Source organism: Microcaecilia unicolor, chromosome 3, assembly GCF_901765095.1.
Source record: "Microcaecilia unicolor chromosome 3, aMicUni1.1, whole genome shotgun sequence".
NCBI lineage: Eukaryota > Metazoa > Chordata > Amphibia > Gymnophiona > Siphonopidae > Microcaecilia > Microcaecilia unicolor.
This window is the reverse complement of record NC_044033.1, coordinates 458,856,418-458,873,926: the sequence shown is the minus strand read 5'-3', so window position 1 is coordinate 458,873,926 and position 17,509 is coordinate 458,856,418. Positions and strand designations below refer to the sequence as shown.

The window sequence follows — 17,509 nt, the reverse complement described above, 5'->3', positions numbered from 1 at the left end:
TCTAGGAGCTGTTTGAGGCCTTTTTCCTTCCTGCAATGTCATTTTTTGTTTAGTGGCAATCCTCCTATTGAATTTTCTGACTCATAAGAATAGCCATACTAGGTCAGACCAACAGTCCATCCATCCATCCCAGTGTCCTGCTTCCAGCAGTGACCGATCCAGGTCATAAGTACCTGGCAGAAACCCAAATAGCAGCAGTGTTTTTAGGTATGGCCAATGCAGTTAGCACAGCTAAGTTGATAAAAGGTTTAGATAAGTTCCTGGAAGAAAAATTAAAACTACTGCAATAAGGAATAGATATATTTATTTATAATCCTGTCAGGTACTTGTGATCTGGATTGGCCAATGGAAATAATGTTTGACTTGATGGATCTTTGGTCTTGTCCAGTATTGCATATCTAATCTAATTGAAGTATTTATAGACCGCTAGATCCCAAAATGGGTCCAAAGCAGCTTACAAAAAAAATTAGAGTAACAAAAAAATAATGACAGTTTAAGAGAGATTTTTGGAACAAATTTTATCTTAGGAAAGAACACACAAGTGGTCAGTTTGATTTGGGGCGGTAAAGCATTCCATACTTTAGTTGCCTAGTAGGTAAATGACTGTTCTAGTATTTTCTTATAAAACACTTTCTTAAATGATGAAAAATGTATAACTCTTTGGTCTCTTAAACTGATTGTTCCTTTGACATGAGGTCTGGAAAATATGACAAGTATATTCAGAAAATATTCCATATAAAGCTTTGGGGGGGAAAAAAAAAGGCATGCCAAGTCAATTCTTGCCCTAATTGGTAACCAGTAAAGGTCTTTCACCAAAGGCAAAACTAGTTAAACTGTTTTTTTTCCTTTTGAAAGTCAACCTAGCTGCTGTGTTCTGAAGCAATTTAAATTTCTTAGGGCTAGAAGCACCTGCACAAATTACATTACAATCTAGCTGAGACAAAATCAAAAATTGTACTTGTAAAATGGTTTTCAAAGAAATAATGACTAATAACTCTTAATTGTTCTCACTTAAAAATTCCTATATAAATTGTAATGACAGCGAAGAATCCAGATACACTGTAGAAAGTCTGTAAATTCTGAGAAATAAAATACATTGTACCACGAGATCAGCAAAACTGGTCTTTTTATTAGAGCTGCATAAGGTATCTTGTTAACAAGGAAGGAAGACTGGGAGAGAAATCTCTCTGCTTCCAAGTCCCCCTGAAGTTCGGCAGACCAAATGCTCATATTTATGTCCTCAGCCACATATGAGGTAATTGATTCATCTACATAGAATTCCATAGCATCAGCAAGACATTTTAGAATGCTGAACTTCGTCTAAACAAATATGCTAAAAGTCTAAAGTATAAGGGCATAGTACAATGGAAAAAGCCTACTACATAGTATTACATTTAATAATAGACTAACATTTATAACCTGTTTTCTTAAACTAAACACAGATTATAATTTATTTTCCAAAAGAAGACATCTATCATAAATACTGGTTCTCAGTATAGATAAAGTAGTAGTCTGTAGTAAATGACATCTGTTTTTACATATTGGCCTTCTTTTCACAATGTAAAGTGGAACCTGCTATGCTAGCATTTGTCAGTAACTCACAAGACAATTTCTTATATTTTTTTCAGACAAAATGTTAACTCCAACTTTTCCAGGGGCCCTTTTACAAAGGCGTGCTAAAAAATGGGCTGCGGTAGTGAAGTTGCGTGTTTTGGGTGCTCACAGAATCATTTTTCAGCGCACCTGTAAAAAAAAATGCTTTTTTTTTTTTTTGCCGAAAATGGACGTGCAGCAAATGAAAATTGCTGCGCATCCATTTTGGATCTGAGACCTTACCACCAGCCATTGACCTAACGGTAAAGTCTCATGCGGTAACCAAGCAGTAATGACCTGCTGCGCATCAAATGGCACTTGACGTGCGTCTGAAGATAAAAATTATTTTTCAGACGCATGTATCTGACGTGTGCCATAAATGAAATTACCGCAGAGCCAAGCAGTAGCTAGTGGTAACTCCATTTTGGCGCACGTAGATGCTTACACGGCTTAGTAAAGGGCCCCCCAAGTACTTTAGTTGAGATGTCAATTGATAAGACTTCACCATGATTTAAACACAGACTTTTCATTCTGGTGACCCACCCAAAGTATTTTGTTTTTGCGAGTTTAGTTTTAACTTACTTAGGGAAGTCCACATTTTGATTTTATCAGTAGCATTAACCTTTCTATGAATGGCTTATGAAGTTCTGTAGAAGCTGCTAATAACAAAGATGTCATCCACATAAGAAAATGTGTTCTCCCTCCCCAAGAGCAACAGAGGCTATACGTATGTCTATACTAACTATTAAGCACTGCAAATTCATTCCTCTCAAGAGATCCTATCAATACTACTGCAGTCCCCGAAAAGCAGTGTAAGGAGAGAGCAAGAGAGAGAGAAAAAAGCCATTTGACAGATTTAAAATATGGATGGGCCCAGCACCTGTGACCTTCCCCATTCCAGTGCTTTATCTTGTGCTCTTTTAAATTACATAAAGTTTCCAAGTTTATTAAAGGTTTATATCCTGCCTATCAAAGTAATATCTGAGCAGCTTACAATTTAGGGGTAATCAGAAAAAGATTGAGAGAACAAAGTGACATCTCTTTGGAAAAGCAGTCTATCAAGAGCTTCCACTCTGTTCATTTGTTTGACATTTATATCCCACATTATTCTAAACAGGTTCGAGTTCAATTTGGCTCACATTGTAACAGAAACAATTGATATTCATTTCTAGTTACATAGAACATGTACTGTCAAAACCAGATATCAATTATAAAGTCAGATTCTCCAAGGACAAGCAGGCTTACGTTCTCACAAGTGGGTAGACGATCTGCGTCCGGGTCGGCATGATAGCCAGCAAAAAAGTTTGACCTTCTGGAGCGCGAGGGGTGCCCCAATGCGCATGTGCAGAGTGCCTTCCCGCCTGCAGCGTGACCACGCCTGTTCAGTTCTTTTTTTTTTTTTTTTTTCTCTGCATGAAGGACAGCAGTGTTCTTCTCGTCGCTCCTCACACGCACCTGGGAAAGAGCCGTTTTTTGTGCCTCTGCTTTATTTTTGTTTATTTTTCCATTATTTCTCTTTTGTGAAAAAAAAGAAAAAAATTCCCTTATTTCTTAGTTTTTCTGGCCCGTTGTTTAAGCTTCCTTTCTTTTTCGGTTGCGAGCCACTTTCAAACCTGCTCAGACGGGTCTCCCTTCGTTTTTTTGTGCCTTTTTCTTTTTTTCAGGCACAATCGTGACTTTTGATTTTGCTGAAGCCCTTTTTCCTTCCATTTCATCAAAGACTCCCAGTGGCTTCAAGTGTTGTACTCGGTGCAACCAGACCATCTCAGATACTGATACACACTTTTGGTGTATTCAGTGTATGCTGTGCAACTGTTGTGTATACATTTACAAATAGAAACAATACAACAGCGAGCAGCTATAATAACCTACTTCACCCACCACCCTCTATCCTTCCAACCCCAACAATAGCTAATTTCTACTACCCCAAGGAATCCTGATACACCAGTTAAAATGTCCAGGGGTACAAATACAACCTGATCTTTATGCCCTGAATGGAGAAATATGCCCTATGAAGCACTGTTATGATATTTATAAATCTGTGGGAGTGAATAAGAAGTCATCAACAATCTCAGGATTCAGTCTAACTCTCCTGTCTTCCACAGTCCTTCCTGCATAGAAGATGTCTTCTTAGATGTGCTGGTAGCAGGATGTACAGGATCCTCCATGCAATTCTGCTAGTTGTGGCCAGCATATTTGCTTGTTTGTCCAAGCATCGATCCCGCTAGTAGTTAAACTGATGGAAAGCATGGTAACCAACAAATTCTCAATACTACATGTATCACAGCCAGGTTTCCGCCCCCCTCCACAGCACTGAAACAGTACTACTCTCCCTCCTATCCAAATTCAAACAGGAAATAGCAACAGGGGAAAAAAAATCCTTCTCCTCCAATTCGACATGTCTAGTGCATTTGACATGGTAAACCACCATATACTACTAAGACTGCTAGATAAACTCGGGATTGGTGGAAACATACTTACCTGGACCAAGGGCTTCCTAACCACAAGAACATATCAAGTAAAATCAAACGCCAGCATATCACCGTAGAAAGCAGACTGTGGAGTACCACAAGGATCACCGCTATCACCGATCCTCTTCAACCTAATGATGACCCCACTAGCCAAGACCTTATCCAACCAAGGCCTCAACCCTTTCATATACGCAGACGATGTCATAATATACTTTCCTTACAGAACCAAAATGACAGAAATCACTAATGAGATCAATCTCAGCTTGAACATCATGGACTCATGGGCAAATGCATTTCAACTAAAACTCAATAAAGAAAAAAAACACATTGTCTCATCCCAACACAACATGGACAACCCCACAAGAATTGACACACCAGACTACACCCTTCCTATCTCAGATAGTCTGAAAATCCTCGGCATAACAATGGACCATAACCTAACACTGGAGAGCCAAGTGGCATCCACAACAAAGAAAATGGTTCACTCAATGTGGAAACTGAAACACTTAAAACAATTCTTCCCGAGGGAAACATTTCGCACCCTGATGCAATCAATGGTAATAAGCCATTCAGACTACTGCAATGGAATCTATGCGGGATGCAAAGAACAAACCTTAAAGAAACTTCAGACCGCACAAAACATGGCAGCTAGGCTTATATTTGGAAAAACGCGATTTGAAGGTGCAAAACCCCTCCGCGAAAAGCTACACTGGCTCCCAATCAAACAACGCATTGCTTTCAAAATCTGCACCCTGGTTCACAAAATCATCTACGGTGAAGCCCCGGGATACATGACAGACCTGATCGACTTACCAACCAGAAACCTATCCGAATCAACACGAACATTTCTAAATCTTCACTACCCAAGCTGCAAATACAAATCAATCTACACATCCAGTTTCTCCTACATAAGCACGCAATTATGGAATGCATTACCAAAAGCCTTGAAAACGACGTACAACTATCTAAACTTCCAGAAATCACTAAAGACTAACCTGTTCCAAAAGGCATACCCTACCGACCCAACTAAATGCCTGAACTCTGCTACACAAACGTAATGGATGTTACTCAACTCTTCCATTGTACGACTCCCTAATGTGACAGTGCTACATGAACTCTATCCTATCAGAACATTACCTTGTATTTGTTCACCAGCGACTTCAAAGCCTCTCCAGTACTATGTAAGCCACATTGAGCCTGCAAATAGGTGGGAAAATGTGGGATACAAATGTAACAAACAAATAAATAAATGTTTGTTTTGGGTGAGCCTGGATGCTAGGGATTCCCCAATTGTGAGAATGTATGTCTGCTTGTCCTTGGAGAAAAAGAAGATACTTGTAGCAGGTATTCTTCGAGCACAGCAGGCTTCATATTTTCACAATCCCACCCATCTCCCCTAGAGTTGTACTCCTTCACTTTTTATACTGTGGTACTTAACTGAAGATGTGTGTTCCTGCTGCAGGTGGGAAACACTCTGCACATGCGCATTGGGGTGCCCCTAGCGCTCCAGAAGGCTCTCGCAAACTTCTTTGCTGGCTATTATGCCGACCGGGGTGATGCTAGTGATTGAGTTAGGGACCTGAAAACTGGATTTGAAAAGTATGGTCTCAACCTTTTTAATTTCCACAGTGATTTGAAGACATTGGACGCTACTTTGGATATTTGTGGTTCAAATGATAATTGTTGATCAATAGTTATTCCTAGGATTTTCAGATTGGACTCCAATAGTTTTTGGAAAATATTGAATGATAAGGGTTTGTTATTATTAAGAACTGTTACACTCTGTTACACTCCTCCAGAGGTGCAGACTGCTTGCACAGGGTATGGGCATTCGAGGATGTGGCAGCCATCTTGGATGTGGGATAGGGCCGCCATCTTGGAGATGGGCATCTCAGGTTGTGGCAGCCATCTTGAAGTTGGCAGCTTCAGGAAGGAAGCCCATATTTGGGCGTAGAGCATCTCCTCTGATGGGGGCAGCCATCTTGGAACAGCTGCATATGTTTGAGCCTAATTCCTACACTATTTAAAGCCCTGCCACCAATCCTTCCATGCTTCGGCTTCTAGTGCTTAGAGACCTCGGACTGTTTCTCTGACTATTTGCTGCGCTGCTGATTCCTTTACTCCTGAACAGTGTCTGCTCTCCCTGCCTGTTGGGTCAGTGGCCATGCAACTCCGCCGGTTCCAGAAGTCCTGGTGGCTGCCTGCACCTGGGGGCTCAACTCCCGGGGAACGGCGGTCGCTTCCCAGGTGAAGCTAGGGTTGTCTTTCTGCCTGACCGAGGCGGTGTCACTCCATCTTCGCTGTGCTCTTTGGGGCACAAGGGCTCACATTCCCAGACATAACAAGAACTTAGTTTTCTCTCTATTGAGTTTTAATTTGAAATTATTTGCCCAGGTTTTCTTTAGGTCTAAACCAGATTTTATTTTAGTTATGATTTCTTTGATGTCATTAACAAAAGGGACATAAATTGTGACATCAGCATACATGAAAGATTGAAATCCATTTTATTCAAGTATATTACCTAGGAAGGGGAAGAGAGGAGATCCCTATGGTACTCCGCAATTCGGGGACCAAGGGGCAGAGATAAGCCCTGCTTGTTTTACTTGGTAGTATCTTGAGATGAGAGAACCTTTAAACCATTGGAGTACATGACCACATATTCCAAAGTGGTCTAGTAGGGTTAAGTAGGATGTCATGGTCAACTGTATCAAAAAGCACTGGACATCACCTTCAGCAGTATTGGGATTCAGGCTATAGGCCTGTAGTTTGAGACATCACTCATGCTGGACTGGGGATTCTTGGAAATAGGGGTTAAGATTATTTTGCCGTTATTTGAAGGAAAAATACCTTGAGATAACATAAATGATTTGATTGTAGGCATTGTATGAATAAATTTAGTGCTAATTTTAGAGGGTAGCAGGGGCAAGAGTCAAGTATATGTTGAGAAGAGGCATATAGCGTTTGACTGAGTCTAATGATGGTTGAGAGAAATCCATATTCTGTCTGCTAGAACATAGTTGAATGAAGTGATGGAGGTATTAAAAAGGTCTGTTGAGGTTTTAGAACCTTTTAGGTTGTTTCTAATTTTAGTGATTTTTTTTTCTATGTGAAATAATTCGCTAATTGGTCAGCAAATGAAGCTATTTTGCTGCCAGTAGTTAATGATTGGGTATTTATTAAGCTGTTGACTAAGACATAGAGTTTTCTGGTATTTAGAATTGTCCTATATAGTTAGCATAATATGACATTTTGGCTCTTTTGATTTTTTTTTTTTTCTTTTAAGGATTTTCACCAATTATCCCAATTTGTTTTAGCATTTGATTTGGACAGTAATGTCTCAAAGCATCTGCAGTTTCTTTTTGCTTTGAGGATATCCTCGGAGAACCAGGGGGAAATTTTCTTGAGGGGCTTTGTTTTTATTGGTGCTATTTCATTCAGTACTGTTGTATATAGGTTGCCCTATGTGTGACTGAAATCACTAGTAAGTGAAGTTGTAAGGAGTGTGTCATAGGGAATTTTGGACCAAAATTCTCTAGTGTTGATTTTGCCTCTTGTTTTGAAGGTGAACTTTTTGTTCTTTATGACAGCATTTGAGTTGTTTTCTTTCCAATTGAGTGTGAAATTTAATTTGTAAGACCAAGGTGTTGGTGGCATGATAACTTTGGAGATGTGAAAGTTATTGGGGTCTGTGAATCTATTTGTTAGAATGTCAAGTTGATTACTTTTTTATGAGATTGGATGTTAGTAAGTGAAGACAGAAGGGAGAATTGCCAAGTATGAAGGAAATTCAAAAAGCTTTTGATATTGGAATCGTTGAGTTTTTCTAGATGTAATTTGATGTCACCCACCAGTATGATATTGTCTGAATTAACACATGTATTCGATATGAATTCACTGATATCCTCCTCTGCTTTAATCCAGTTTCCTGGTGGGCGATAATAGTAGTAGTAGTAATAGGTCGACTTGTTTGGATAGTGATTAATCCGTGATATTGCAGAAGACAGTTTCTAAATTAGGAACTGCAATTTTAAAATTGGGTTAACTGTCCTTTTGCCATATAATTGCCTGAACTGCTTTTTCTGGACTGTATTGTGCTTATATATTAGTGAATATGAGCTACATATTCCCACTGCTGTAGGACCAGAATCTGTTTTAGTCGTATTTGGTCAGGTCTATATTTTGAGGGGTTTGCTTATTTGTATGTATTTTTTTTTTAATGAAGTTAAATTGCTACCTGCTTTGGTTAATGGTACTGAGGCAGCAGTATATAAACTTTTTAACTAAGTGAGCTAGCATTTTAAAATGTACCTTTGGGGAAGTAGATGAGGAGCTCTTCTATAGCATATTGGATGGTTTGGTTTTTTTTTGTTTGGTTTTTTTTTTTACAGCTCCAGCTAGAAGCTGGGTAGAGGGCTTCCTAGTGTGGAAAGTAAACATAGTAATGCGACAAATAGCATGGACTGTGATCCAGGATTTTCAGCAGAAAGTCTTTTATTGAATACTAGTAAAAAAGGGCCGTTTCTGATACAAATGAAAACGGGCGCTAGCAAGGTTTTCCTTGGAGTGTGTATGTTTGAGAAAGTGTATGTGAGAGTGACTGTGTGTGAGAGAGAGAGTGAATGTGCGAGTGTGTCTGTGAGAGAGAATGTGTGTGTGCAAGTGTGTGTGTGAGACACAGACTCTCTGTGAGACTGAGTGTACAAGACCAAGAGAGTGTGTGAATGACTGTGTGACACAGAGTGAATGAGAGACAGTGTGTGAGAGTGAGAGAGAGAAAGACATTGACTGTGAGAGTGTGTGAGAGAGAGAGAGTGTGTGTGACAGAGATACCTGCCCCCCCCCTCTTTGTGTCAGGCCCCCCTCTCTCTCTCTCTGGTGTCTGAGTGTTACTGTGCAGGATGCTGAGCTCTGGCTGTGCTTCAAGGAACTAACCAATCCTATTTAATAGAATGCACCTCCAACATTCTGAAGCCGAGAAACCTCGTGTGGTTTGTCACTTCTGCTTGTGACGAACCCGGAAGTACGTGATGTCAATTCAGGAGATGGATACAGAGAGCAGGAATGCCTCAGCCATGCAGTCAGCTTCAGAATGTTGGAGGTGCGTTTTATTATATAGGATAGGATCAGAGGTTAAATTTGAACAGTTGCGTATTACATATGAACAATTGATAGCATAGTTAGTTTTGGTAGTGTACGTCTAAAGCCTTGTTACTGTATTAATATACATTTGCATTTTTATAGAATATCCAGTCAACAAACTGGCAGACTATGAGATTTAAACCACCGCCTCCAAATTCTGATATTGGCTGGAGAGTGGAATTTCGACCCATGGAGGTAAATCTATATTGTGCTCTTGTGGCTTTAGCAGCAATTCTGTATTAAATCATAACAGACTTGCCATAAAGTTAAGCTTTTCTCTCTAAAAGCTATCAATGGCCTATCCTGCAGTATGCCAAATTTCAAAAATGTATTTCAAAATATTACGTACATTTAGATATGTGCTAATCAGGTAAGAAGAATTTTTAGTAGGTTACTTTTTATGAATACTTCAAGGTACAACCTAGCTGGCTAGACTGTGGTTGAACATTCTTTTAACATCAATGTAACACAAATGTAATGAAAACTTTAACCCAGCCTCTGCCACATAATTTCTTCATGTAACCTGTTTGATTTGCTTGAAGACCGTGACTTTCCTTCCATCAAGTCTTCAATTGTTCCTTCTTCTGAGCCTGATGAAACCACCTAAATTCACTGTAGGGAACAGGAGAATGTGTGGTTGAGAAAGCATTGGCAGATTAGCGTCTATGATTAAAATAAGTAGTTTCAAGGGGTGAGAGGAGTAAGAAGAATCAGGGCATCAGAAGAATCAGACACTTGATTTGAGACCTGGTGAGGTGGATGGGTAGCACTGGATCTTCAAATAAGGTGGTAATTGCAGGGTCTTAATAGAACGTCGAGGGTTGGAAAGTGGGTTCATAAAGGGTCCTGGTGCTAGATTTAAACCAGTTAGCCCTGTACTTTGGATATCTTAGTTAAATAGCGCTAAAATTGATGCTAAGACATCCAAAGTAAGTACAGGGCTAACTGGTTAGCTAAGTACCTGATTTTATTTCTTGTTCTCAACTGTTTTAATTTAGGGTTCAGAGACCTCAAATCTGACTCCATCTCTAAATAGCACTAGTACTGGGGTAATCAAGAAGTTGTGAAGTTCTAAAAGGAATTGCCACTAAGAGAGACGTTAGGTCTAAGGAAAAGATACCAGCCTTATGACAAACTGGATTTAGATTACAAGTTATACAATGCAGCGAAAGATAGCCTGATACAGCAAAAGCATTTATACTTACAGCCTCTGATCATAAAGTGAAGTCCACAGAACATCATTTGGAATGAGGAGTTTATTTGCCAAGATACAAGTCAAATCAGTGATTGACAACAGGCACGTACAATCAATTAGTTATAGGAATATAATAATCCAGCTGCAAACAGGTGTTAATTAGGTCCTAATCTTTTATAATTTCTTTTACTAATTAAAGGTTTTACAAGGGAAAGCAATTAGGTAATTTGTCAATTCTGCTGGTCACATTGGTTTCCCTTGGAGAGAGAGAGTGGCAACCCTTCTCTCTAACTTAAACCAGGAAATACTCTGATTTTTATAGGTGCCCTCAGGATACGGATATGACAGTAGATATACCTGATTGGATCTATGATAATGTCATGGTTGTCACTGATTGGCTCATGCTAATGAGTAGTTTCTATCTTGCTAACATGGTTTTGTCTTTAGCTCGCTTGACCACAAATCTTAAGCAAGACCCTGCATCCAGCTACACCTTTCCTTTCTCACACCAAGGCTGACCACAATGTCACTCTGTCCTTTGGACCCCCACCTTTGTGTTTCCTGTTGTTCTCTTTAGAGCTCCAACACTGGGAGTTCAAGCAAGAGTCACTCAGGCCTGTAAGTTTTTCCCTCATTTCAGAGCCTGAACCAAAGTCTAGGCAGGGGACCAAGGCTCATAGCTGTAGCATTTTTATACATCTCCCCCCTTTGAAGGCCTTTAGGAAAGGGCTTCAACAGTATATGGTTTGACAACTTATAGTGGGCCGAGTCAATCATCTAGGCCTTATGTTCACACCTCAGAACAATAAGACTAGTACCCTGATCGAAGGCTGTCTTAGGTTGGGACAATTAGTCCTCCTTACCCGTCATGGCCAAACGATCTTTCTGAGCACCAGGGAGGTGGACAGTGAGTATAAGAGACATTATTAAGGGGAGTCTTTATGTTCAAGATTGCCAATGATGTAGCTAAGAATAGGCTGAGGGCAACAGTTGGGGCTTCTACCACAGAGTAACATGGTAGCAACATTTTCTATAGGTACATAAACCTTCAAAGGAAGAAATTGGGATTTGTAATACCTGTCTAAGTACCTAGCAAGTTCGGAAGCATGCTAGCTCCCTCGGGCAAATTTGAAAGTGCAAAATTTCCATTATTACTATCATTCCAAGTAATGCTTGGTAGTCCAATCTCAGAACAGGATCATTAGAAAGAAAAGTCAAAGAATGCACTGTTAGTTCCTTGGGGCACCAGTAGGTGGAGCATCATTTCAATATTTAAAATCACAAATTTTTCTTTGTAGATAAGATTTTGTTCCAGCACTGCTGGCACAGGAAGTCAGCAGAGTCTGAGGAAACATTGTGGTCAGAGACTGCTCCCAGAAAATACAGCTTTTAATATGATATGTAGAGAGAGAAAGAAAAGCCAATATCAGAAAAGAAAGATGTAAAAACTATATATTTATATGAGGCCTCCTCACGTGACCTTTACAAGGTTTAAACAGGTCAGATGAGAAGGACAATAACTTATAGTCCTCTGTAATAGTTCAGAGCCAATTTGGAAAATGAAAATTATATTAAATTCTAAACTGATCCGTCTCATGCTTGCACAATTCGGACCCTGAATTACGGGAGCATATCAGGATTCAGAGGGATAGCCAAAAATATGCTTATATATCCCCAGAAATCTAATCATAATTTGGAGTATATTTTAAATACAGAGGAGGAGCCGCTTTATAAGCAGGAGACAAGTAGGAGCATTTCTTAAAACATTATAGTAAAATTCAAAAATTAAGAATATAATCACAAATCTTATTAAGTCAATAAATGCACACAATTGACCATTAGGATATGTTCATATAGACCAGTATGATAAATGGAACAGCTTGTAAGCCTACATTGTAAATTGAATTCTAAACAAACAGTAGCAAGGAAAACATAGAATTATAGAAAAACCCATATAGTTATTAAAAATCTGAAATACATAATTAATTCCTGTATCATATTTTTGTTTTAATACTAGGAATTGGGATTTGCATTGGGATTTGCAGAATATATCCCCACTTCTGGCTTGCATAATGTGCAAGACAGATTGGTAATTACTACTAAGAGATGATCAAATAACAATGGTTAAGTATCTGGAACAAAAGAAAAGTGTACCAAAAAAAAAATAACAATAAAAATTAAAATTTAGAAATGATGTTGATTGTTCAAGTTATTGATGTATGGAGGGTCATGAATGTGGTGCACAAAAATAGTCAAAAGGCACGGGCAATGCATTGCAATCTACTGGACCACAAGTCTAGGGTCCATGTGAAAGATATACGGGTTTACTCAGCCGCAGAACCAGATGTTACCAGCCCAACCATCTCAAGACCAGTCACTTCCTTCAACAGACCAGCCGTGACTGTCACTTCTACTGACTCCTCGCCCAGGTCGCTGTGAAAATCCAGCCCTGTTCGTCCAGATTCTTCAGAGCTTCCACCGCTTCAACCACGATCGCCGAATGAGAATTTAGAACCAACAGATACTAAATTTCATATTTTCCGTGGCTATGTATGATTATTATAGACTCATATTTTGTTTATTTTCAGTTTAGGCAATACTCCTGTTTGAAAGGTTTCAATTTTATTTTGTTCTTAGCTAAGTGATACATTTTCTCTTATGAATGATCGTCCATAATTGTTGATTTTGAATATTTCATGAAAACTCACTTTCTGCCATTTAAATTGATACTGCTTATACAAGGGTAACATCAAACCCTAATAATGGCCACAATATTGCAATGTAAGTGTAAACCCTGTTACTATCAGTCAGTTATGCCATTATTTAACTGTGGTACAGGCTTACTTAGTTTCCCTGTAGGTTGGACCAAGGGTTATGCTGAGGGATACATAAAATCCTGGGGTGGGTTTTATGTGCATATAAAAGGGAACTTCATGCTCCCCAGTCATTATGCCTATGTCAACCGCCTATACTGGCCTTTAGTATTATTACTGCTATTCTCTTGCCGTATAATTGTAAGACCCAGAAAATTTCAACCAGCTCAGGGAATTTGGATGTCTACAACCTAAGACAGCTGGCAATCATAGTGCTAATCATATACTTCTTGAGTCCATAACAATGCTTAATCAAAACTGCTATCTCTTCCAAGACCTCTGAGACAGATATATTAGACTATCTCCCCATGCAATGGTCAACTCAATATGCTATATAACAGATGCAATAGAGGCCATAGAAACCTGCAACCATATAATGCACATGGGAATGCGAGACATAGATGAGGCACTGTGATGCTTACAATTATGTAACCTATGCAAGAATATAATCAATATAACCATGTAACAAATGCAAAAATGCATATAATCAGTATATAACCTATGGATTGATTAGCTTAACAATTTTTAGCAATATAAATATATGTAGTGGTAAAAATATAACCAGACCTGCATACTAATGGGTCTGATCATAATGTTCTTATAAATTGTATTTTGATGGTTAACCACAAGTTTGGGTTAGGCCCAAGAGGGGTTAGAATGATCCTAGACAGGTATCCATATTATGATTAGGATTCCAAAGTTGACCTTATCAGGTATTATACCCTCCATAATTTTAACATCTTACACCTTCCGGAAGGGATGGTGACAAGCTTGACACAGAGCTTTTGTGTCCCCCCAAATATGGGGTGACAAGAGGGGAATGTTAATATATGTTGTAGCCAGAGCCCCCGTCACTGGAATAGTGGTGGGCTCTGTCATGAAGCCTAGGCCCTGAGAGGCACTGGCTAGGCCAGTAAAACTGAGATAAGACTTAACACTGGGCACCTGCTGAAGCAGTGTCTAGTTGGCAAGTCAAATCAGGATCTGGCCTAACAAGCAAATGCAGTTTTAAAGCTTAAATGAAGAATTAGATAACCTGAATTGACAAGTTAGGTTAGGCTAAGATGGAATCCTTTTTTAAGATGGATGCCTATGAAGATAGGAAAAGAAGGGGGAAAAAATTGTTTATCACAAGAAGGTATTGCAGAGGATTGGGAAATGTGTAAGGGGGGAGATTTGGGCTTCTGATCTAGCTTGTGGTCAGCTACTGTAAGAAAACAAGATTTGCATATAATTATACAGTTGTAATGAAGTGAATAATGAGGAAAAAGGGTATATAGGAAAGGTGAATCTGGGAGGAGTTTGGATTCGATCCCCAACTCTCCAGAGATGTAAAGCTACGGACGGATGTGATGAGCGTACCAGACTGATGTAAGAAATAAAAGTTTCTACATATCTGAACTTTCAGCTGTATTTATTTATTTGTTACTTATATCCCACATTTTCCCACTCATGCAGGCGCAATGTGGCTTACAGAGAATTAAATAAGAGTACAAAATTAAAAGCTTAGGCAAGCATAAAAGAAGCAAATAGGAGGAGAGAAACTAACGCGTGAACTAGGCAGGGTAAGGGATAAGGGATGCATCAATCAACATGGTAAGTTGGGGGGTAAGTCTTAGCAAAGAGGAATGTCTTTAACAACTTCTTTAAAAAAAAAAGGGCATGGTCCACTTGAGCTTTAAAGGTGACGAGGTAACGTGTTCCAGTGTTTGGGACTCCAATAACGGAAGGACGAGGCGAAAATTTTCTTGTACTTGACACCCTTACAATTCAGGAAATGGAGGTGGAGATAGGACTGAGCAGCAGGGTTGGCATTTCTAGGCGGAAGGTCGATCAAGGGGAGCATGTAATCCGGGGCAGCCCCATAGATGATTTTATGTGTTAGGGAGCAGATCTTAAAAGCAATGCGCTTCTGTACAGGCAGCCAATGAAGTTTAAAACGCAGGGGTTCGGCGTGTGCAAAACGCCTTTCTCTAAGGATGAGCCTCGCCGCAGTGTTCTGAGCTGTTTGGAACGTTTTCAATAAGGAGGCCTGGCAACCCACATAAATACCACTACAGTAATCCAGATGGGATAGGACAAGCCAGTGGACAAGGGTACGAAACAAGTCTCTGGGAAGGAGGTATCTGATGCGCCGAAGCCTCCACATGGCCTGAAAAATTTTTTTTGGAGACCAAGTGTACATGATCAACCAGCTGAAGATTTGAGTCCAGATGCACTCCTAAAAGCCGCAGGCTATTGGCAATCGGGAGAGCAGAGCCCAGAACTGGAAGCATTGTGTCAGATACATGAGCGTGCGTGGACGAGAGGATGAGACAATGAGTTTTTTCCCAGTTTAGCCTGAAGCGGAACACCCTGGCCCAATGTTCTAAAGTGGAGAAACAGGCATCTATGAGGTATCTTGGTATTACTCAAAGTTTCACTCCTTTTATTTCCTACAGTGATAGAATAATTTCTTTCATAAATCTACTCTTCACTAAATACCGTTCACCAGACACATTATGGGGAAAAGAATTCACACACTGATATCCATAAGTGATAGGAGTCAGGTAATAGAGGTCCTATTGGTGGGATATATTCCAAGCCTTCTGAAAGACCCTCTTCACCCTCCTGGACCGGTGTCCAGTAAGGGTCAAGGTGTGGGGCTCCCTAAGGGGGATCTTAACACAACATAACGCTACCTCTTTGTGCACCCTCTCGTTAAGCAGCTAAATTCTCAGCCCTTTCCTGTATTTGACCTCTAAATCTCATTATTTGGAAACAAAAGCCAATTTTGGTCAATTGCTGATGGGCTAATTTTATGTATGTATTTTGAAGCCTTTATTTAACCACTAAAGGCAAAATACCTCACTGTGGAATCCGGAGAACAGGACAAGGAATTGGGACAGAAGTACTAAGGAGCTTCTCTAATTTTGGAAGTAATTTACTAAGGGCTTTTTTTCTCATGGGGAAGAACAGCCAGAAAATAACTTTTGAAATTGGTATCCACTATTCCTTGTCATCAACAGCAGATGAATCCATTAACTGATGGGTTGTATCCGCCTACCAGCAGGTGGAGATACAGAACACTAAAAGCACATGGTGTTCCTGGACGCCCAGCCCCCTCTGCCTTCAGTATATCTCTATCTCCCAGCAGGTGTGGACATCGCTTTCTCAGCTCCTGGATTTCTGCCTGGGGTGGCTCCTGTACTTTGCCAGTAGAGTAGGGGGTGTTGTGGCTGGTGGTGCCCATTATAAAGGCATACTTGGTTTTCCCTGTTCTTGCCTTACCCCATTCACCCTCCTCCCGGAGTTCCTCTGTGGCTGCCTGCCTCTAACTTTCCTCACAGTAAAAAAAAAAAAAAAAGCTTTCTCCAGAGCTCCTGGTTCGGTGCAGCTTGACCGAAGCTCGTTTGACTCGGTCTCCTGAGTGGGTGCCCAGCACCTCTGGGGAGGTTCCTGCTGACAGCGCTCTGTGCGGGGTAAGTTTTGGCGCGAAGTCGCCATTTTATTTTCTGTATTTGATGGCTGCTACAGGGGTTAAGCGCTGCTCCCACTGTGGGAAACGCAGATCAGCAGCGGGGCTTTGCAGTGATGCTAATGCTGGCACGAGCATGGCGGGCGGTGATTCTTCCCGCCCGACGGAGTTGGCAGCGGGTGCCATCTTGGAGGCGCCGCGTGACTCGACCCTCGCAGTTGCGGAGGGGTCTGAGTGCAGGGGGACACCTCGTTTCGAGGTTTCTAGAGAAGCTATTGCCTCCGCTTCCCCCAATGTGGGGGCAGATGCACAGGGTGAGTTTTTCTCCCCTGAATTTGTGCTGCTGATGCATAAGGCTTTTATGTTAAAAAGAGCACTGCCTGAGGCTCCTGATAATTCCTTTTGGACTGGGTTGCCTCCAGTTCTTGATAGCCCGGCATCTGCTGGAGACTTTATTTCTTCCCCCGAGCTTTTGGCTGACGCTAAGCTTAAATGAGTGAATACCCCGTCTGAGGGGGACTCTTCGCCCTGTTCTCCCCCGTGGTCTAGTTTCGGGGAGTCTTAGGGGTCTGGCAGGCCCTCACGGATTGATGATCCAGACGAGGGTGGCTGCTTGCCACGGATTTGGATAACCCTAAAGCGGTTCGGATTTCCCACCGCGACGAGCTGCCAGCTCTCATTTCTGATGCCTTACAGACCCTTTGTATTGAAGATCCTGAGGAGGGCGCTGCCTCTTCTATTAATCCTCAGATGGCTAGTACTAAGAAGCCTTCTCGGGCTT

The 17,509-nt window shown here is 40.6% G+C and overlaps 1 protein-coding gene across 1 annotated transcript in view; it reads left to right on the top strand.

Annotated features, from left to right (window-relative positions):
• The window catches only part of GCLC (glutamate-cysteine ligase catalytic subunit), a 188,987-nt gene that overhangs the window by 129,650 nt on the left and 41,828 nt on the right, over positions 1 to 17,509 (top strand). The window contains 1 exon segment of the mRNA XM_030198967.1: positions 9,306 to 9,398. Within this exon segment, the coding sequence (XP_030054827.1) occupies positions 9,306 to 9,398 (93 nt within the window).